At 46.5% G+C, this 16768-nt stretch overlaps 1 protein-coding gene and 1 non-coding gene across 3 annotated transcripts in view; both read right to left on the bottom strand.

Moving 5' to 3' along the window:
- Ubr2 (ubiquitin protein ligase E3 component n-recognin 2) overlaps positions 1-16768 on the bottom strand; it is an 86333-nt gene that overhangs the window by 26635 nt on the left and 42930 nt on the right. For both annotated transcript variants that reach the window (XM_051152852.1, XM_051152853.1), the window contains exons 14-25: positions 16070-16198; positions 14961-15144; positions 12269-12330; positions 11382-11492; positions 9788-9853; positions 8059-8181; positions 7897-7960; positions 7017-7141; positions 5611-5663; positions 3705-3807; positions 2939-2987; positions 2057-2211 (exon numbers count right to left, since the gene is read on the bottom strand). In XM_051152852.1, the coding sequence (XP_051008809.1) occupies positions 2057-2211; positions 2939-2987; positions 3705-3807; positions 5611-5663; positions 7017-7141; positions 7897-7960; positions 8059-8181; positions 9788-9853; positions 11382-11492; positions 12269-12330; positions 14961-15144; positions 16070-16198 (1224 nt within the window). The remainder of the gene's footprint in view (positions 1-2056; positions 2212-2938; positions 2988-3704; positions 3808-5610; positions 5664-7016; positions 7142-7896; positions 7961-8058; positions 8182-9787; positions 9854-11381; positions 11493-12268; positions 12331-14960; positions 15145-16069; positions 16199-16768) is intronic.
- Positions 1677-1780, bottom strand: LOC127196010 (U6 spliceosomal RNA). Its single transcript, XR_007831416.1, has one exon. It is a non-coding gene; the product is annotated as a U6 spliceosomal RNA (small nuclear RNA).

Raw genomic sequence — 16768 nt, 5'->3', positions numbered from 1 at the left:
AAATGACAAACTGGGCTGGAGAGATGGCTCAGTGGTTAAGAGCCCTGACTGCTTTTCCAGAGGTCCTGAGTTCAAGTCCCAGCAACCACATGGTGGTTCACAACCATCTATATTGTGATCTAATGTGCACTGTATACATAATAAGTAAATAAATCTTAAAAAAGACAAACCATGGAGTAAACATGATAAAAACAAATCCCAATTTTTAGTATCTAAACAGAGAACTCCTAGCAAGGAAAAACAAAATTTCCCACTCAGCTAGGAAGAGACTTGAAGCGTGAATTCCTAGGCTTCCTATAGGCACTGTTGTGAGAAGCAATGTGTGCACAGACACACATCTATCTTCCACCTGTACTTCAGCCTTGAAAACAGGTCCTAACTAGGTGACCAAATTCAAGACCTGCGGCATCTAACACACATTCACCTGTTCTGATAATATCTAGTTCTCACCTCCAAGGATTCAATTTTCTTCCCAAAATATTTTAATGCAATTTAATTTTATGTGTCTGAGTGTCTGACTTCCTGTATGTCTGTGCACCACAGGGCTGGTGCCTGAGGCCAGAAGAGGGCGTCAGATCCCATGAAACTGGAGTTCCAGATGTTCGTAAGACACCATGTGGGAGCCAGGAATCAAACCCTGGTCTTCTAAGAGCAGTCAGGACTCTCAACTACTGAGCCATCTCTCCAGACACCTTCACCTTGAATGCAGTTTATTAAATGCTTATAGTCTTCCTGATAGCTCACTGAACACTCCTTACCATAGGTCTGAGAGGAGGAGACCACACTGAGCGTACTACTGTGCATTCTCACTAATCTTGTTGTGCTTCCAAGGCTTGAAGGGGATGGGTGTGAGACATGCCAGCGTCCCTCCACGAAGGGCGACAGGTTGCCAAGGGCCTGAGTGACTGATCTGTACCCAGGATGAACGCTGTGCATGCTTGCCCCATGCCCTCCACTGATCTGTACCCAGGATGAACGCTGTGCATGCTTGCCCCATGCCCTCCACTGATCTGTACCCAGGATGAACGCTGTGCATGCTTGCCCCATGCCCTCCACTGATCTGTACCCAGGATGAACGCTGTGCATGCTTGCCCCATGCCCTCCATGGTATTTCCTCACACCACGGTGGCAGTCTCCAGGGTGCTAGAGGTGCGGGGCTTACATCTTAGAGACACGCTGAGGAAGGGGAGGGGTGTAAGCATGCCCGTGACTTAGTCAGTGAGATACTTAAGCCCTCTGAGGTGACTACTGGCGCAAGGCTTGCCTTCACTTCAATTCTTGGCTTTACGGCTTTCACACTAATTCTTGAGGGGAATCCCTCAGAGACTATGCCGTCATCTTTAGCCTAGAGAGAGACAGCCTCGCTTTGGAGTTCTGAGCTTATGGGTACTAGACGGACAGTGCCTGGTGTAGAGCACGGCAGAGAGCTGGCATTCTACTGACTGGATAATAACAATGCCGCTGGTGGTGGAACAGCAAGTCAGAAGAAGCTCATTGAGACTTGGCTTCCCCACTGATAGCGGATAAAAGGGTAGCTGCTCCTGGAGCGCGTGTGGATCTGATAACTGAAGACTGACATTAAAGCTATAGAGTAAAACTGGCTCCACACTGGCCATCTTTTAGTTACAGGAACCTAAGTATCCACGTCTCAATTTCTTTCTTTTCTTTTCTTTTTTTTTAATATCGAACACTTCATGAATTTGCGTGTCATCCTTGCGCAGGGGCCATGCTAATCTTCTCTGTATTGTTCCAATTTTAGTGTATGTGCTGCCGAAGCGACGCTGACGAGCTAAGGTTCTTTAAATGAGGGCCGTGTGTGAGGGCTTCTACATCCTGCCAGTACCCCAGACTGTGCAAAGGCTGGGGTCAAGGCTGAGACAGGCTGGGTAGCAGGACTGAGGGAGCCATCACCACCTGGTATGAAAATATCAGGCAGGCACACGGTTCATCATCCGAAACAAAAGGAGAGGTAATAAAGTACCACAAGGCCCTGGTGTTCTGTCTACTGAGGCTGACTTTTTTCCACTACAACAAATAGAAATACACATAAACCTACCCTTTGTAGCATAGACTCCGACCAGGCGGATCCATGATGTTCTACAGCCCATTGGAGGATTGTTCCCATGATGTACAACATGACATCACACTGCAAAATGTTAACCAGACTTGCAAATAGAGGGCAGAACGGTGGCAACGCCGGAGGAGGAAGGGCTGGGAATAAAGGAGAACATGTTTAAAGAAACCATCCTTCTCTATGTAGCCCTGGCTCTTCTGGAACTCATTAAGTAGAGCAGGCTGGCCTTGAACTCAGCGATTCCCCCTGCCTCTGCCTCCTCTGTGTGGGATTACAGGTATGAGGCACCACACCCAGCTTGCTAGAAACTTTCGATGGTCGATAAAGAACTTTGATTAGAATATCTTTTTGTTGTTGTTGTTTTTGTTTTTGAGACAGGATTTTTCTGTGTAGCCCTGGCTGTTCTGGACTCACTTTGTAGACCAGGCTGGCCTCGAACTCACAGTGATCTACCTGCCTCTGCCTCCCTGAGTGCTGGGATTAAAGGCATGTGCTACGACACCCAGCTAGCTGAAAAACTGTTCTTTTGCCAAACTATCCCAAAACCATTTTCTTTTCTTTTCTTTTTTTTCGAGACAGGGTCTGTGTACCAAAACCATTTTCAAAACACAAGCAGCACCACTTGGAATGGCAGGAGCGGAGGGCAAGCACTGAGACAGCTGCAGGCGTCTACTGGATAAGACAGGCCGATCCAGAGCCATTTCCAGACGTCTGTGTTCACTATTCCTCAGTACAGGCGAATGTTCACACAAAAAGCTTACACTAAATCTCCCACCCCACCAAGGATAATCATCGTGTCCAATAGAAAGCAACGTTTTATCAGTAAGAGACTGATGCGGGCTTTTGCAAAGAAGATTTAAATACCTGTATCTTCCCTATTTTGTCTTTTCAATTTCTGTTGAGCTTCCTCTGCCTAATGAAAGACAAAGTAATATGGACGAGAGTTACAACACGTGATGTTAGTGATAGAGTCTGCCCACTCCCCCTTAAAGACAGACAGGCCCACACACGCCCCTCTTAAAGACAGACAGGCCCACACACGCCCCTCTTAAAGACAGACAGGGCCCCACACACGCCCCTCTTAAAGACAGACAGGGCCCCACACACTCCCCTCTTAAAGACAGGCCCCCCCCCCCAACACTCCAAGCTGGCATTCACTGATCCTTCTACCTAGCTTCCAGGCAGGAGCCAATGCGTGTGGCTTGGGACAGGGTGCTACCTCATAAATGTTTAGTCTTCCTCACCATTCATATAGCAAGGTTAATTCTTTTTGTCAATTAACTCAAATGTGTTCTTTTATTCTTTTTGTTTGTTTTTTTGTTTTTGTTTTTTTGAGACAGGGTTTCTCTGTGTAGCCTTGACCATCCTGGACTCACTTTGTAGACCAGGCTGTCCTCAAACTCACAGCAATCCACCTGCCTCTGCCTCCCAAGTGCTGGGATTAAAGGTGTGCACCACCACTGCCTGGTTCTTTAATTCTTTGGAAATGCAACATAGGTTTGAATGCTATGAAATGTATCAAAACAAAATAAAACTTCATAGTAGTTCTTATTTTTAACACCATTTATTGATTGCAAAACTTAAGTCTGAAAATACTAGGAAAATTGCCTAAAGCCCAAGCCCTACTCACCTTGGCCTGCTCTGCCCTGGAGAAGTGATAGAAGTAGAGGCTGAAGTCTTTGGCGCACTCTGGCTTCAGCTCGTACATGCCTCGTCCTGTCAGCCCAGGCTTCCTATGGAGCAGGACACAATCAGCAGAGCCACACGCACCGAGGCCTCAGAGGTCTGAGTAAGATGTGAGCTCCCAAATCTACCTTTTTAGGGCTTCAAGCTGAAACTGGTCTGTGGGCTGAGTGACACTACACACACAGAACCCTTTCTGTAGCCGTCTTATCCAGCACCTCTGCTTTGAACTGGTCCTAACTATGCAAGTGAATGTGATGGAGATGCAGCTCAAAAGCCCAACAAATCAGGCTTCAAGACTGCAGCATTTCTAAGCCTCTGAATACCAGTACACGTGGGGTTAGCTTTTCTGTTTTAATATGTGTATGTTCTAAAAAGAATTTTATAGGACAAAGACCAGAGGTCAGATAATACTGGGAAATATTTTTAAACACCTATGAAATGACATTATACAGTTAAAAATCAAGCAACAGAGAAAGTATTCGCCAAATACTTAATATGTTGAGAATCAATGTTTCTAATATATAAGAATTCTAAAACCTAAGATAGGAATGAATGGCTAGGAAGAAAATTACACAAAGGCGTCACGATCTACAAATAGTTAATTAATACATGACAAGATACTCGCTGGCTGCACAATGTAAACTGAAGCAAGGCAATGTGCCTACTCGTTTACTACCCGGGTTATACAGGTAGACCTGGCCAGGGGAGGGAGGGGCTCACTGGTAGCCGGCTCTTAAGTCCTGCGTTCAGTCTATAGCAATGCTATTCCCTCCTCTGCAGAGAGAGAAGGTGCACACACATTCAAGTGCTGACAGAGTGCAGGGGCTAGGGGGCGTAAACTGATGTTCCACTGGGAAGACAACTTGGAGGCATCTGTCAGAATATAAGCTGTGCCTTCCCTTGGAGCTAGTCAGAACAGAGATGGCCATGATGCCCAGCACCTGCTGCCGGGACCAGGGAATGTCTGGGCATTGGTGATCTGTCAGCAGAGAGGAGGCAAATCCACACCGTGCAGCATGAGAAAGACGCAGGAATGAAGTAGGCCCCACATGCCGACATAGCACATTAAATACAGAACCAAAGCCCCACCACACCCTATTACGTTTACACTTAAAAGAGGCAACAGAGGTAGGTGATGAAGCTCAGCATAGAGTGCATTCAAGCATAAAGCCCTGAACTACAGAATAACAAACACAAACTCATTTTTGCTCGAAGTCTGTACCTTCCTAGCTACTTAGAAGCATACAGATAAAAATTTCTACAAATATAGGCAAACTCAGAATAATATTAGGACCCAGCTAGATAGTTGGGCAATGGTGATAACCACGCTTTTCTGTGTTTTCTCTATAAAAATACACTGCTTATTTATTGTGCATATACTATCTTCAGAATCAATAAAGACATTTCAGCTGGAGTGTGGAGCAAGAAGAAGCAGGATGAAAAATTACCCTGGGGCTGAGATGGCTTAGCAGTTAAGAGCCCTTGCTGCTCTTCCAGAGGACAGCTTCTAACACCCGCATCAGCCGGCTCATGACCACTTATAACTAGCTCCAGGGAATCTCTCACACACACACACACACACACACACACACACACACACACAGGTTTATCAAAAGAAACACAGTAAGAAAAATGATTATGGAGGCTGGACAGATGGCTTAGTGGGTAAGACGCTGCTGCCAAGCCTGGTGACCTGCGTTCAGTCCTTGGGACACCTATGGTTGAAGAGAGCTGACTTTCTCAGGCTGTCCTTTGACGTCTACATGTGTGCTGCAGTGAGCGCAGGTGCACACAAAGTAAATACGTTTGAAAAAATAAATACAACTTCACAGAATATGACATAAACTCACTTGAAATGTGCAACGGCTTCAATGACGCTCTCCATGCCAGTCTCCTTGTTCTCCTAGGGTAGCAGAAAACAAGCATGCTCAGCAGCTGGCCAGCGACTGCAGCACTCTGAGCAGTGTGCTCTGCCCATGACCCTTACAGCAACCACAGACAGAATGTGGCTATCCACTGTTTTGAAAGACTGAAGAGTCCACACAGGTGGAAGGCCAGGACTGACCACAGAGGAAGGGGTCTCTAACTTGCTCCACACTAGCCTGGTCCAGGAAGCATCACTAACAGCTGAGGCACTCTCCCTGCTGAACCTCTAGTGTCAACCAAAGGTGTCACAATGAGGTGACTAAGCAAGGCCAACCCAATTGATCAAACCCTGGACCTGCAGAGCCCTGGGATGTGAAAAAAAGTTCAAAGGTTTGACTCTGGCAAAATATGTCAGAGAGGGGCTAAGGAGACAGCGCAGCAGCTAAGAACATTTGCTGCTTTTCCAGAGGACCTGGTTAAATTTCCAGAACCCACATTGGGGAGTTCACAAGCATCTATAACTCTAACTCCAGGGGATCTAACTCCCTCTCCTGGGCTCTTTGCACCTGCACTAACAGGTAGACACACCCACATATACACATAATTTAAAATTAAAATTAGCAAGCAAACAAACACATTGAAGAGCCTTAATAAAAATAGAGGCTTTTTTTTTTTAAGCAGCAGGAGCTGAATTTCTAAAAAGCCCCACAGTTGAAAATTAGGTGGCTGAGAGACTAATGGCTCTGGGAGGAAGAGCTGCTACAATTCAGCCTCTGACTGTCCTTGTACCAGGGACTTTAGTCACCTCAATGAGGGGAGGGGGGAAAAAAAGACTGCCACTGGGCGGTGGTGGCGCATGCCTTTAATCCTTGCCCTGAAGAGGCAGAGGCAGGTGGATTTCTGAGTTTGGGGCCAGACTGGTCTACAGAGCAAGTTCTAAGACAGCCAGGTCTACACAGAGAAACCCTCTTGTAAAACCAAACCAACCAAACAAAAGATTATTCTGGTGCCTGAGAAGGAAAAAGCTCTGCAAATTTGTGCCCACTCAACTCAAGCAAGTGGGCACCTCGCTTCTCCCTCAATGGAAAGTATTATGCGCATCCGTAGAGTGTTCAGAAAGACCCTAACCACATGCCCTCTCTTGATGGACAAAACACTTGCTCTAAGCATCGTGTTCTTCAGTTGTTCTCTTTCTAGCCTTGCTCTGCTTTCTATTCAAAGTTCACAACATTTGCCTTTTCAGATTGCCCAGGTGACCCCACTGAGTGGGACTGCCTACATCTTAGAGCTGCAGCTCGTGCAGGTGAGGGCAGCGGAAAGGGACACCTGCACACACAGGTCGTGGACTAGGGAAGCTGGCTAGTCATCTTTTAAAAATGCAGCCACTTACGTCTTCAGGTAGAGACTTGACCAGCTCGCTGTGAGCCATGGGCTTGATGCTCAGCTGATGGACAATCTCCCGCTTGATTTCATCTGTGGCACTCACCTGTCCAACCCCAGGGCTGAATCTTTCTCCTGTGCAAAAGGAAAGAGAGATGCACACACTTTATAGACCATAATACTTAGGAGACACTGACCTCCAGTTTCTGCAGCAGAACACTATTCCTCTGTTGTGCTCATTGTGCTGTGGGAAAACAATGGCTGGCTTGGTAGGGGCAAAGGCAGAGCAGTTCCCTCCCTGCACCCATGAGGTTTAGTGGCCACTCCAAGAAGGACCAGAAGGGCGGTGGGATCAGCAGAAGTCAAGGCTCTCACTAGGAGGGAGCCTTCCTCTCCACTCCCTCCAGGGACAGGTTAGATCTCACCTTGGGACCCTCTTCATTAGCAACCCTCTACTTTATGGTCACAGAAGGTCTGATACAGTAGGTGAACGACAGAGCACAAGGGATAAAAGACCTGGGAGAACAGGGCAGAGGGCTGGAGACGCACGTAGGTTATGAACAGACATCTGTGAGCCACTGGTCATCATTAACCTGCCATCATTACCTTTGGAGTCAAGAAGACATTTATTCCAAGAACCACAGAGAAGAAACAAAGCGCAGATTTGAGAACCAGCAACTCTGTGCTCACTCTCTGCTTCCTAGACTGTGCCAGTCTTCTACTGCCTTTCTTCCTGTCTCTCAGTTCACTTTGCTTCAGCCAGAGGGGAGGGAAGGGGTGTGTGCCCTCCTTTCCCTTCTCCTAAAACCAGGGCCCTTGCCAGGACCAACCGAGCAAGCTCAGAAACCCTCACAAGCCGCCTGCAGACGTGCGGAGAGGCGTGAACTCACCAACAAGCATGATGATGAGGTACAGCATCTCCTCGATTAGTGTGTTGTTCTGCTGAACAACGTCCTGCAGGGAGAGGAGGAGAGGCAGAGGGAACTTGTGCACCGCCGTCCCTGATGACATGTGCAGACAGGACTCTTTGCTCTTGTGACGCGGGATCTTACCTTGTGGGTAACCTCAGAACTGAACCTCTTCCCATAGTCAGGCGTGCTGAAGATCTGATAGAGCTCGAAGCGGCTCAGCATGATCATCAGGAAGTGGTTTGGATCCATCATGGAGACACCTGTCTTTTTATTTGTTTGAGAGAAAGGAGAAGAGGAAGGTCAGAAGGGACACTCACCGCTACTGAGAGATTTCAGTCCACACAGAGAAGACGGACACCTGCCTAGCCACACCCTCTATGGTGTGCCTCACAAGAGGGGACAAGGATCTAAGCTGGTCAAACAGTCCATACAGACAATCCTCCCCTAAGCCCTAAACCCACAGGAGACCCGCAGGGCTGCTCCAGCTCCCCTCCTGTCTGTCAGTTCAGAGAAGGACTGTGCGTTTTGCTGTAGACTCTATCAGTGCTCACTGCCTGCTAGGAACTGAGAGAGGTATCGAGTGTGTACAAACTAAGTATCAACTAGTTTGTACATACCCATGCTGGGGCCCGGTCTGGTGCTTTATACTTGATTGCTATTAGTTCCCCTGCTGAGGTCTGCTGGCTGTCTTTTATGAGCAGACACTCACATCTGTAAACCTGGGCAGGGCAGAACGGGGTAGGTGTGGCCAAAGTTCTCAGGTTTTATTGAGGGAAGAAGGATCTTGGGAGAAAGAGGCACACAGGATAATAGAAGGTAACTTAGGTGATGGCATTTGCTCGTCCTTGGTGAAATAAGGCTATTCTAAAATCTGTCAGTTGTCTTTGTCTTTATTGATTGTGGTGGCAGGCTGGATAATACTGCTGTAATAATTATAAGCTTAAAATAAACATCATTTAGGACATACTTTTTCTTTGGTTTTTTGAGACAGGGTTTCTCTGTATAACAGCTCTGGCTGTCCTGGGACTCACTCTGTAGACCAGGCTGGCCTCGAACTCACAGAGATCTGCCTGCCTCTGCTTCCCACGTGCTGGGATTAAAGGTGTGCGCTGCCGCCACCACCACCCAGCTAGGACATACTTTTAAATGAACAATATACATATACCATTATCGAGCTCTCCCACCCTCTCCTTTAGGGGTAAGCACTCTATTACATAAAGTAACAGCTTTTTACATTGGTTCTAGTTTTCTTTTAATGTCACTTTAGAAATTCTAAATCAAATTGGATCTCAATAAGCTGGGAACTGAACTAGAGTTCTGTGGAAGAGCAGCCAGGGCTGGACCACCTCCACAGCACCCACCGTTTTGCTGCTGCTGCTCTTATTAGTCTTTTTGAGACAGGGTCTCATTGTGTGAGCAGAGATAAGCCTGTCTCTGCCTCCCAAGTGCTGGGATTGAAGGTGTGTGCCACTGAGCCAGTCTTACTTTATTGTTTAAAACTTTATGTTTATGTGTGTCTATCTGCCTTGTGAGTGCTGTGCATACAGAGACCAGAACGGCATCAGATCCCTTGGAGCTGGAGTTGCAGGTAGCTGTGAGGTGCCTGACGTGGGTGCTGGGGAAAGAACTCTGGTTCCTTGGAAGAGCAGCAAAAGCTTGTGAGCACTGAGCTACCTGTCTAGCGGGGCTTCTGACTGGAGCAGGTCGGTAGACTGTGCAAGGCAGTGAGCTTGGCAGGTAGGAGCATTCTGCAGGCTGCTGGCCATGAGTGGGGAGTGTCAAGGGGCAGGGCAGGCAGGAGGCAGGGTTATGGGTGAGCGTCACGTGACTGGCTCCCCAAGGCCCTGAGTTGGGGTTTTTAATTCGTTACCTGAAGCATCACGATGTCCTTGTCGAACATCTCTCGTCTGCACTTCACGTTATGGTAGTAATAGATCTGTAAGCAATAGTGAGTTGTTAGGGAAATAAGCTTTCTGATCATTGCACCGAGCCTCTCTGCGTATGGACCTGGTCTAGGCTCTTAGTTAACACTGTCTTAAAACACACCAACTAGAGATATCCACTGATGGTGGCTGCAGATTGCAGCCAGTGTTTTTGGTCTCCCAACAACAACGAAAGACTGTTTCAGGAAAGTTTAGGGCTCCTAGAATTGGGGATGAGGGGAACAGGATGAGTGAGAGTGTGAAGCCCTCACTGTGGTGTTTGATGACCTGGATTTGATCCCCGGGATTCATGTAAAGGTGGGAAGGAGACAACCGCACAGAGTTATGCAGTGACTGCACATATGTATCCCCCTCCACTCTATAGTCAAATAGAAAAGAGGCATCCCTACATCCCTACTTTTTTTTTTTTTTTTAAGTCAGGGTCTCACTGTCTAGTCCTGGCTAACCTGGAACTCACTGTATAGATAGATCAGGCTAGCCTTAAATTTTCAGAGCTCCCCCTGCTGTCTTCTGAATACTTGCTTAGCAGCATGAACCTACCACACCTGCTCTCTCCCCTTTTATTTATTATTTGTGTGCGTTTATACGATATGAGAGTACACACACCAGGGCGGCAGGGGACAATCTGCAGGAGTTGGTTCTCTTCTTTTGCCACAGGAGTGGTTAGTTTCCTGTCAACTTTACATGCACCAAGGTCAAACAGGAAGAGGGAACCTAAACTAAGAAAATGTCTCCAGAAGACTGGCCTTTGGGCAAGGCTGTGGGGCATTCTCTTGACTTGTGTTGATGTGGAGGGCCCGCCACCCATCGGGCAGGCGCCCGTGGGTTCTAAGAAGCTAGGCAGTACTCCTCCACGGTCCCTGCTTCAGTTCCTGCCCTGACTTAGTCCACACTAAACTGTGGCCTGTGAGATGAGCTGCTTTACGTCATGGAGGTTCACAGCCGTAAAGAGCAAACCAGGCCAGTGTGGGTGCCGGGGACTGACTCAGGTCATCGCTTTGCTCACACGCACCCCTACCTACTGAGCATGTCACTAGCTCACACACCCAGTGTTTAACCTAACTGAAGAGAAAAAAAGTTTAGTCTCTATGACCAGCTTTTTAAAATAAAATTGTGTGGAGTGAATGCTGAGGCCACGGGTGCCCATTTCCACTCTCCCTGATGAAATATATGGTAAGAGGTCAAAGAAACCTTGGCTCAGCTTTCATTTACGTTTTCAAACAATTTATCATACTAAACCTTTAAAAAAAAAAAAAAGACTTATTTGTGTGTGTTTGTATATCTCTCAGGCCAAAAGAGGGTGTCAGACTCCTTGGAGCTAAATTTATAGGAGGTAGTGAATGACCAGACATGGACGCTGCGAATTAAACCAGGGTCCTCTGCAGATGCAGCCAGCCAGCACTTTTAACTCTAGATTCCTGATTCAAAACTTGCAAAGAAAGTCCATTTAAAACTGTAAAAAGTTTCTCACAAAAGAATCAAAGCACCACAGAATTTAAAAAGCTAACGAAACCCACTTACCTGGTTTACTAGAGAGAAACCATTTCTTCTCCACATCCCAGCATGCACTTGGGCACATAAGACAAGACATCTTAGAGGATGCTCTATCAACATGGGTGGGCTCAGTTCACTCTGTGTGTTTAAACAAACAAACAGACTTGTTAAAAATTATATAAGGAAAGGTAGTTGACAGGAAAGCTTATAAAATAATGTATTAACTCTGCTCTAAGATGTATCTGTGTGACAGTTACTTTTGTACCAACTTAGCTCCTATGGTCAGCCCCATCTGCTTGAGGCTGCAGCATTGTTTATGAGTAGCATTTTAGTATCCTCTATAAAGATAGTGGGCTTCACCAACTCAGATGGAGGCTGTAAAAAAGTAAGGTTTCTCATGTGTGGGGCGGACATGTGGTGTGTGTGTGTGTGTACACGTCAGAGGTTCTTGCCTTACACCTTGATTAAGAAAGGCTCTTACAGCTGCTGTGACCTTGAACGTCCCTGGAAGCACCATCTCTGTCAGGGCTGCAGAGGCATGTGCTGCAACACACAGTCCTTCCTGGTTCTGCTGACCCAAACCGTGGTCCTCAGACTTGCACAGTAAGCAGTTACCATTGAGCCAAGAGTATGGGCTCAGAGGAAGAGTTCTGCTCCCATGATGGGCAATGTCAACTGTCCTCTGGGCTCTCCAGTGTGCCAGAATGCTCTACTGACTCATTTCCAACCCCACAAATGCACCAGGCAAGACCTTAAAATAACTCCTTAACCCCCGTCCCACCCACATGCACACCCCCTTACCCCCATAGGTTCTGTTTCTCTGGAGAACCTGAACTAATAAACGTTTGTCTCAGTTTGCTTTCAGACACCACCAACAATGACTAGACGGTCTCTTTGATGTTAACGCCACTTACTAGAGGTAGGAGCTCTGGGAATCTATACGCCACTTCACTTCTGCTCAACAATACATGCAAACCTGCACGGGAGAACAAACAAACAAAAATGTTTTTCTATAGGTAAAACTAATGCTCACTTGACCTAATAATCATTCAGCTTTACTAGTTAACTTTTGAAAATTCTCTGGGCATAAATTAGATTACAAATTAAGTTATAAAATGAACTATATCTACAAACAAAGCTACATGAGAGGCAGTTAGAACTCATCGTCATCAACATTGCTGACATTTTAGAAGTAAATGCTGGATGTTAGACACAGCCAAACACCTCGACAGCAACCAAACCAGTGTATGCACACTGGCCAGTGTGGACTTCTCTCCTGGGCCATGGGCTTCATTACTGATGGGAGCTGAGGTCCTTCCGGCTACTGAACAGAGAAACTGGCCCTGGACTCATGCTTTATGCTGACCCTGACCTCAGAATTAAATGCCCTAGAATTCCAGGTTACAGTCAAAGCCAATTTGCTTCCTATGCATGAGATGAGCATTTCTAGATCAACCTTAGGTCACTCCCCTGACAGGGTGTGCTGATCGGCATCTGCTGGGCCGCCCAGCTCCAGCCTGAGAGGCTTCCTTCACTGCTGGGCATTCCTAGTAACCTGTAGGAGTTACTGCGACAGCGCCAGCAAGCCCCCTCTCCACTTTGTCTGTCAACTGTATTTTGCTTGTTTGCTTTGTTTTGAATCAGGCTCTTGCTACATAGCCCTGGCTGGTCTCAAACTTGTGGTCAGATCTCCTGCCTCTGCCTCCCAAGTGCTGGGGTCACAGGCACATGCCACCACAGTAGGCTGTATGGACGCGTTGTGTCTTTATTGTGTTCTCTCTTCTGACTACAAACATCCCGGGCAGGACTCATCTACTTCCGGGAGATGAATACTCCCAGGTATTCGCAGTTCGGAGATCAGAGTGGTGAAGATGTAGCAGAAATGAGCTTTTTCACTGCGGAGAATTAATAGCTTCAGCTTCTACCCAGCCAAGCAGGTTTTGGAAGGATGACTTGGTGAACTGCAGGGACCCACACTTTTGCCCTCTAGTCTAATGGTTTGGTCAGGTCACCAATGACCAATAGTTTTCAGTTGCTGGAAACAGACCCAGGATAAACAAATTACAGGAGCAGGAGAGAGATATTTTTCCCCAATGATCAGAGCTTTATCTCTTCTTCTTCTTTTTAAATATTTGTTTATTTAAGTATACAGTGTTTCACCTTCATGTACACTTGCAGGCCAGAAGAGGGCACCAGATCGCACTATAGATGGTTGTGAGCCACCATGTGGTTTGTGGTTGCTGGGAATTGAACTCAAGACCTTTGGAAGAGCAGGCAGTGCTCTTAACCTCTGAGCCATCTCTCCAGCCCACTTTATCTCTTCTCTTCTTTATTCATTCCCTCCCTTCTTCTTTCCCTTTCTCTCTCTTGTAACTTAGGGACAGGCTCTTGCTCTGTAGTGCAGGCTGGCCTTGAGCTCACTTAGCCCAGGCTAGCCTGGGACTCATGACCACCTTTCCCCGCTTGAGCCCTGGGGAAGCAGATGTCAGTCAGCACCCACAGCTTGTTGTGCTATTTCACTATTCAAATTCCTACAAATAAAAGCTCACAAGACTTCGTGTAAGGGATCTGAGACTTCAGCTGACAAACACACCCAAAGGCTAGTAGGACATGGAGGCCTATCAGCTGGACGACGCTCACAACATGCCCTTTCATAATGAAAGCGATCGTTACTACATGAAAGCAATCAGAAACTTGGCTTATCGTTTAATGATTTAGACGAAGTGGACCGACTCCTGGGAAGACACAAACTGTCAATACTCCCATGAGGAATGGATAATCTCAACAAGGCCATGGTCTGGCAGAGGATTCAATCAGTGATTAATAACCTCTTTAATATACATTTAAGGAAACCATGGTATGGATTCTCCATAGTCTCCCCTTGAGAAAAAAACAAAACAAAAATGAAACCAAAGCACCAAGCACACCTGTGTATCACATTAAAGGTACCAAGCCACAATCATTAGTTACTGGCTCTGTGGCAGTAAACAGGGAGTCATTATTCTCTGAGTTAGAATGAACTAACAGGAAGACAGAGTGAACAGGTCAGAGTATCTAGAATCAAGAGATCTCGAAGCAGTGCTGTGAGGGCCCTACCACGAGTCAGGTGCACACTCCCAGCCTCTGGCTACTGCAAGGTGTCAGCCAGTTTTAGGCCATCCAGGGATTCTAAGTGGCATGTAAATCAGCCTGAGATCAATAAGGCATTCACTTGTAACCTTTTGCTTAAAAGGTTATTGATCAATCAGCAAGAAAGAGCTTAGAGAGAAAAGCTATGCAGGCTTTGGTTTCTTAGCAGTGGCTTATGAGTGAGTGGCCAGTGTGACTCGTCCTAAGAGACTGAGCTCAGTATTAAGATGTGCGTTCACAGTGAGTTGGGGTAAGCCCTGCCGTACAAATGTGCCAAGACCAGCTTGGCTTCTTTCTTGCTCTGACACTAAGGACTCTCATCTATGGTCCAAGTTTAGTAACTTCTTCACAGCAGAACGATCAGACAGGCGAACACACGTAGAACTCCCAGGATAATACCTAGCACACAGTACGGATGCACAAATACCACAGGACTTGGGAGAACTTTAGGGTTCTTTTCTTAGGGAGGTGCTTTACCTGCAAGCAAGCGAGAAACCGGGAGGTGGATGCTGACTTTTTCTTGGGAAACACAGTATCTGATAGTTTCCACTGAGTGTCCACAGATGCTGAGTGTGATCGGCTGTTCACCGTCAGTAAAGCCACCATGACACTGCATCAGCACAGCCAGGCATTTCTTGTAAGCTTCAATTAACACTTTTTCCTACAAAAGAGGGTTTGTAATGTATGTCACTCAAAAGACTGTACTGCTACAACGCTGAGTGAGTACCTCAAATCCCATGGTGACTAAGTACCTCATGTAATAATTCAGACCAAACTAAACTCAGTGCTCCCTCCCAGAATGGGATGGCATGACTTATCAATAAAGCTGTGGAATCTAGAAGTTACCAGTAATGTCCTTTACCTCAGTCCACCGCTATCTAGTCTACTATCAAAGCAACAACTTTCTATTTTCAAATACGCTCAAAATTAGCTATTCTCTTGTTCTCCTATAACTCAAGACATGGCCACCACATCTCTGTTCAACTCCCTGCCTCAGTTCTTGTCCCACAGAGAGTAGTTTTTAAGACAGTCTGGACCGCAACACTGTTAGATAGAGCCTAACAGCCTCCGACTTCAACTACAATGTTACTCAGATGACACCCACGGCCCAGACACCAGGCAGGCCTGCCAACCCCTGCCCTCCAGCAGGGCCTCCTCAAAGCTCCCAGTGACCATAGGCCTCTCATCCCCAGAACGATACAGCTGGCCTCTGAACTACTACGTTTTCATACATTGTCTAAGTCTTCTGGATGCTTCTCTGACCCTTGGAACTCTACAGGTTCTTATTAATGAGGAAGGCCAAAATTATTTTAAGTCACAGCATAAACATAGCAAAAGCAAACAGTATTCTTGGATAAAGTACCCGTTTTTATAGGCTTAGTGTCTGGGGAGGATTATGGGAAAATGAACATAATTACATAAGAGTGCAGATCCTTTCCTCCTTGACTTATTTTTTCTTATTACACTTTAGAATCTGTATTGAGTGTGCAGGTGGAAGGGCAAGAGTGCAATGACTTGAGCATTCCCTAAGCTTCTGTCTGCCCACTCTATTCTCCTCACAGCTCCCAGCACAAGGAGGAACTCACATCCAAGGCACACCAGTCCTGCACCATTGAAATCACATGCGTCAGCTTCATCTGCAGGGTGAAGGCCGCTTCCCACTCCGGCTCCATCTCAATGTGCTGCCCTACTTGACGTGTGATCGGGTCCATTCCCTTAGAGAGGTGAAAGAGTGCATAAGAATAAAAGCTAGTTTGTTTCTCACACAGAAACCTAAGGAGTCCAACAAAAGAAGAAGAAGAAAAAAAACACCCTAAAAAAAGATGCATAAGAAATATAAATTGAAAAAAATACATAAATTGATTACAGAGACTATTCAAATAAGGTAAAATTGTAATCAAGAAGTGTCAGAGGGAAAAACTAAGAACTTCAATATGTTCCTTAAAAATCTGTCTGTCTGTCTGTCTGTATCTATCTATCTATCTATCTATCTATCTATCTATCTATCTATCATGTGCTTATTTATTTGTATTTGAGGCAGGGTAAGCCACTTGGCTGGCCTGGAGCACATGACCACTTTGCCTCAGCTCCCTACTTGCTGGCATTATAGCGATGTGTCACCACTGCTCGCCAGGCTGTGTGTGCCAGTGATGGCTGAACCCAGAGCCCCACACATACTAAGAACATGCTTCAGCACCGTTCCATCCTCAGCCCCCTGACAGGCTTGCACAACGTGACTCAACTTACAAACACACAGCTGTTGGGGCGATATTTCTATGCATCGT

Source organism: Acomys russatus, chromosome 11, assembly GCF_903995435.1.
Source record: "Acomys russatus chromosome 11, mAcoRus1.1, whole genome shotgun sequence".
NCBI classification, from domain to species: domain Eukaryota; kingdom Metazoa; phylum Chordata; class Mammalia; order Rodentia; family Muridae; genus Acomys; species Acomys russatus.
The sequence above is the reverse complement of the archived record's forward strand: the minus strand, read 5'-3'. Positions and strand labels throughout refer to the sequence as shown.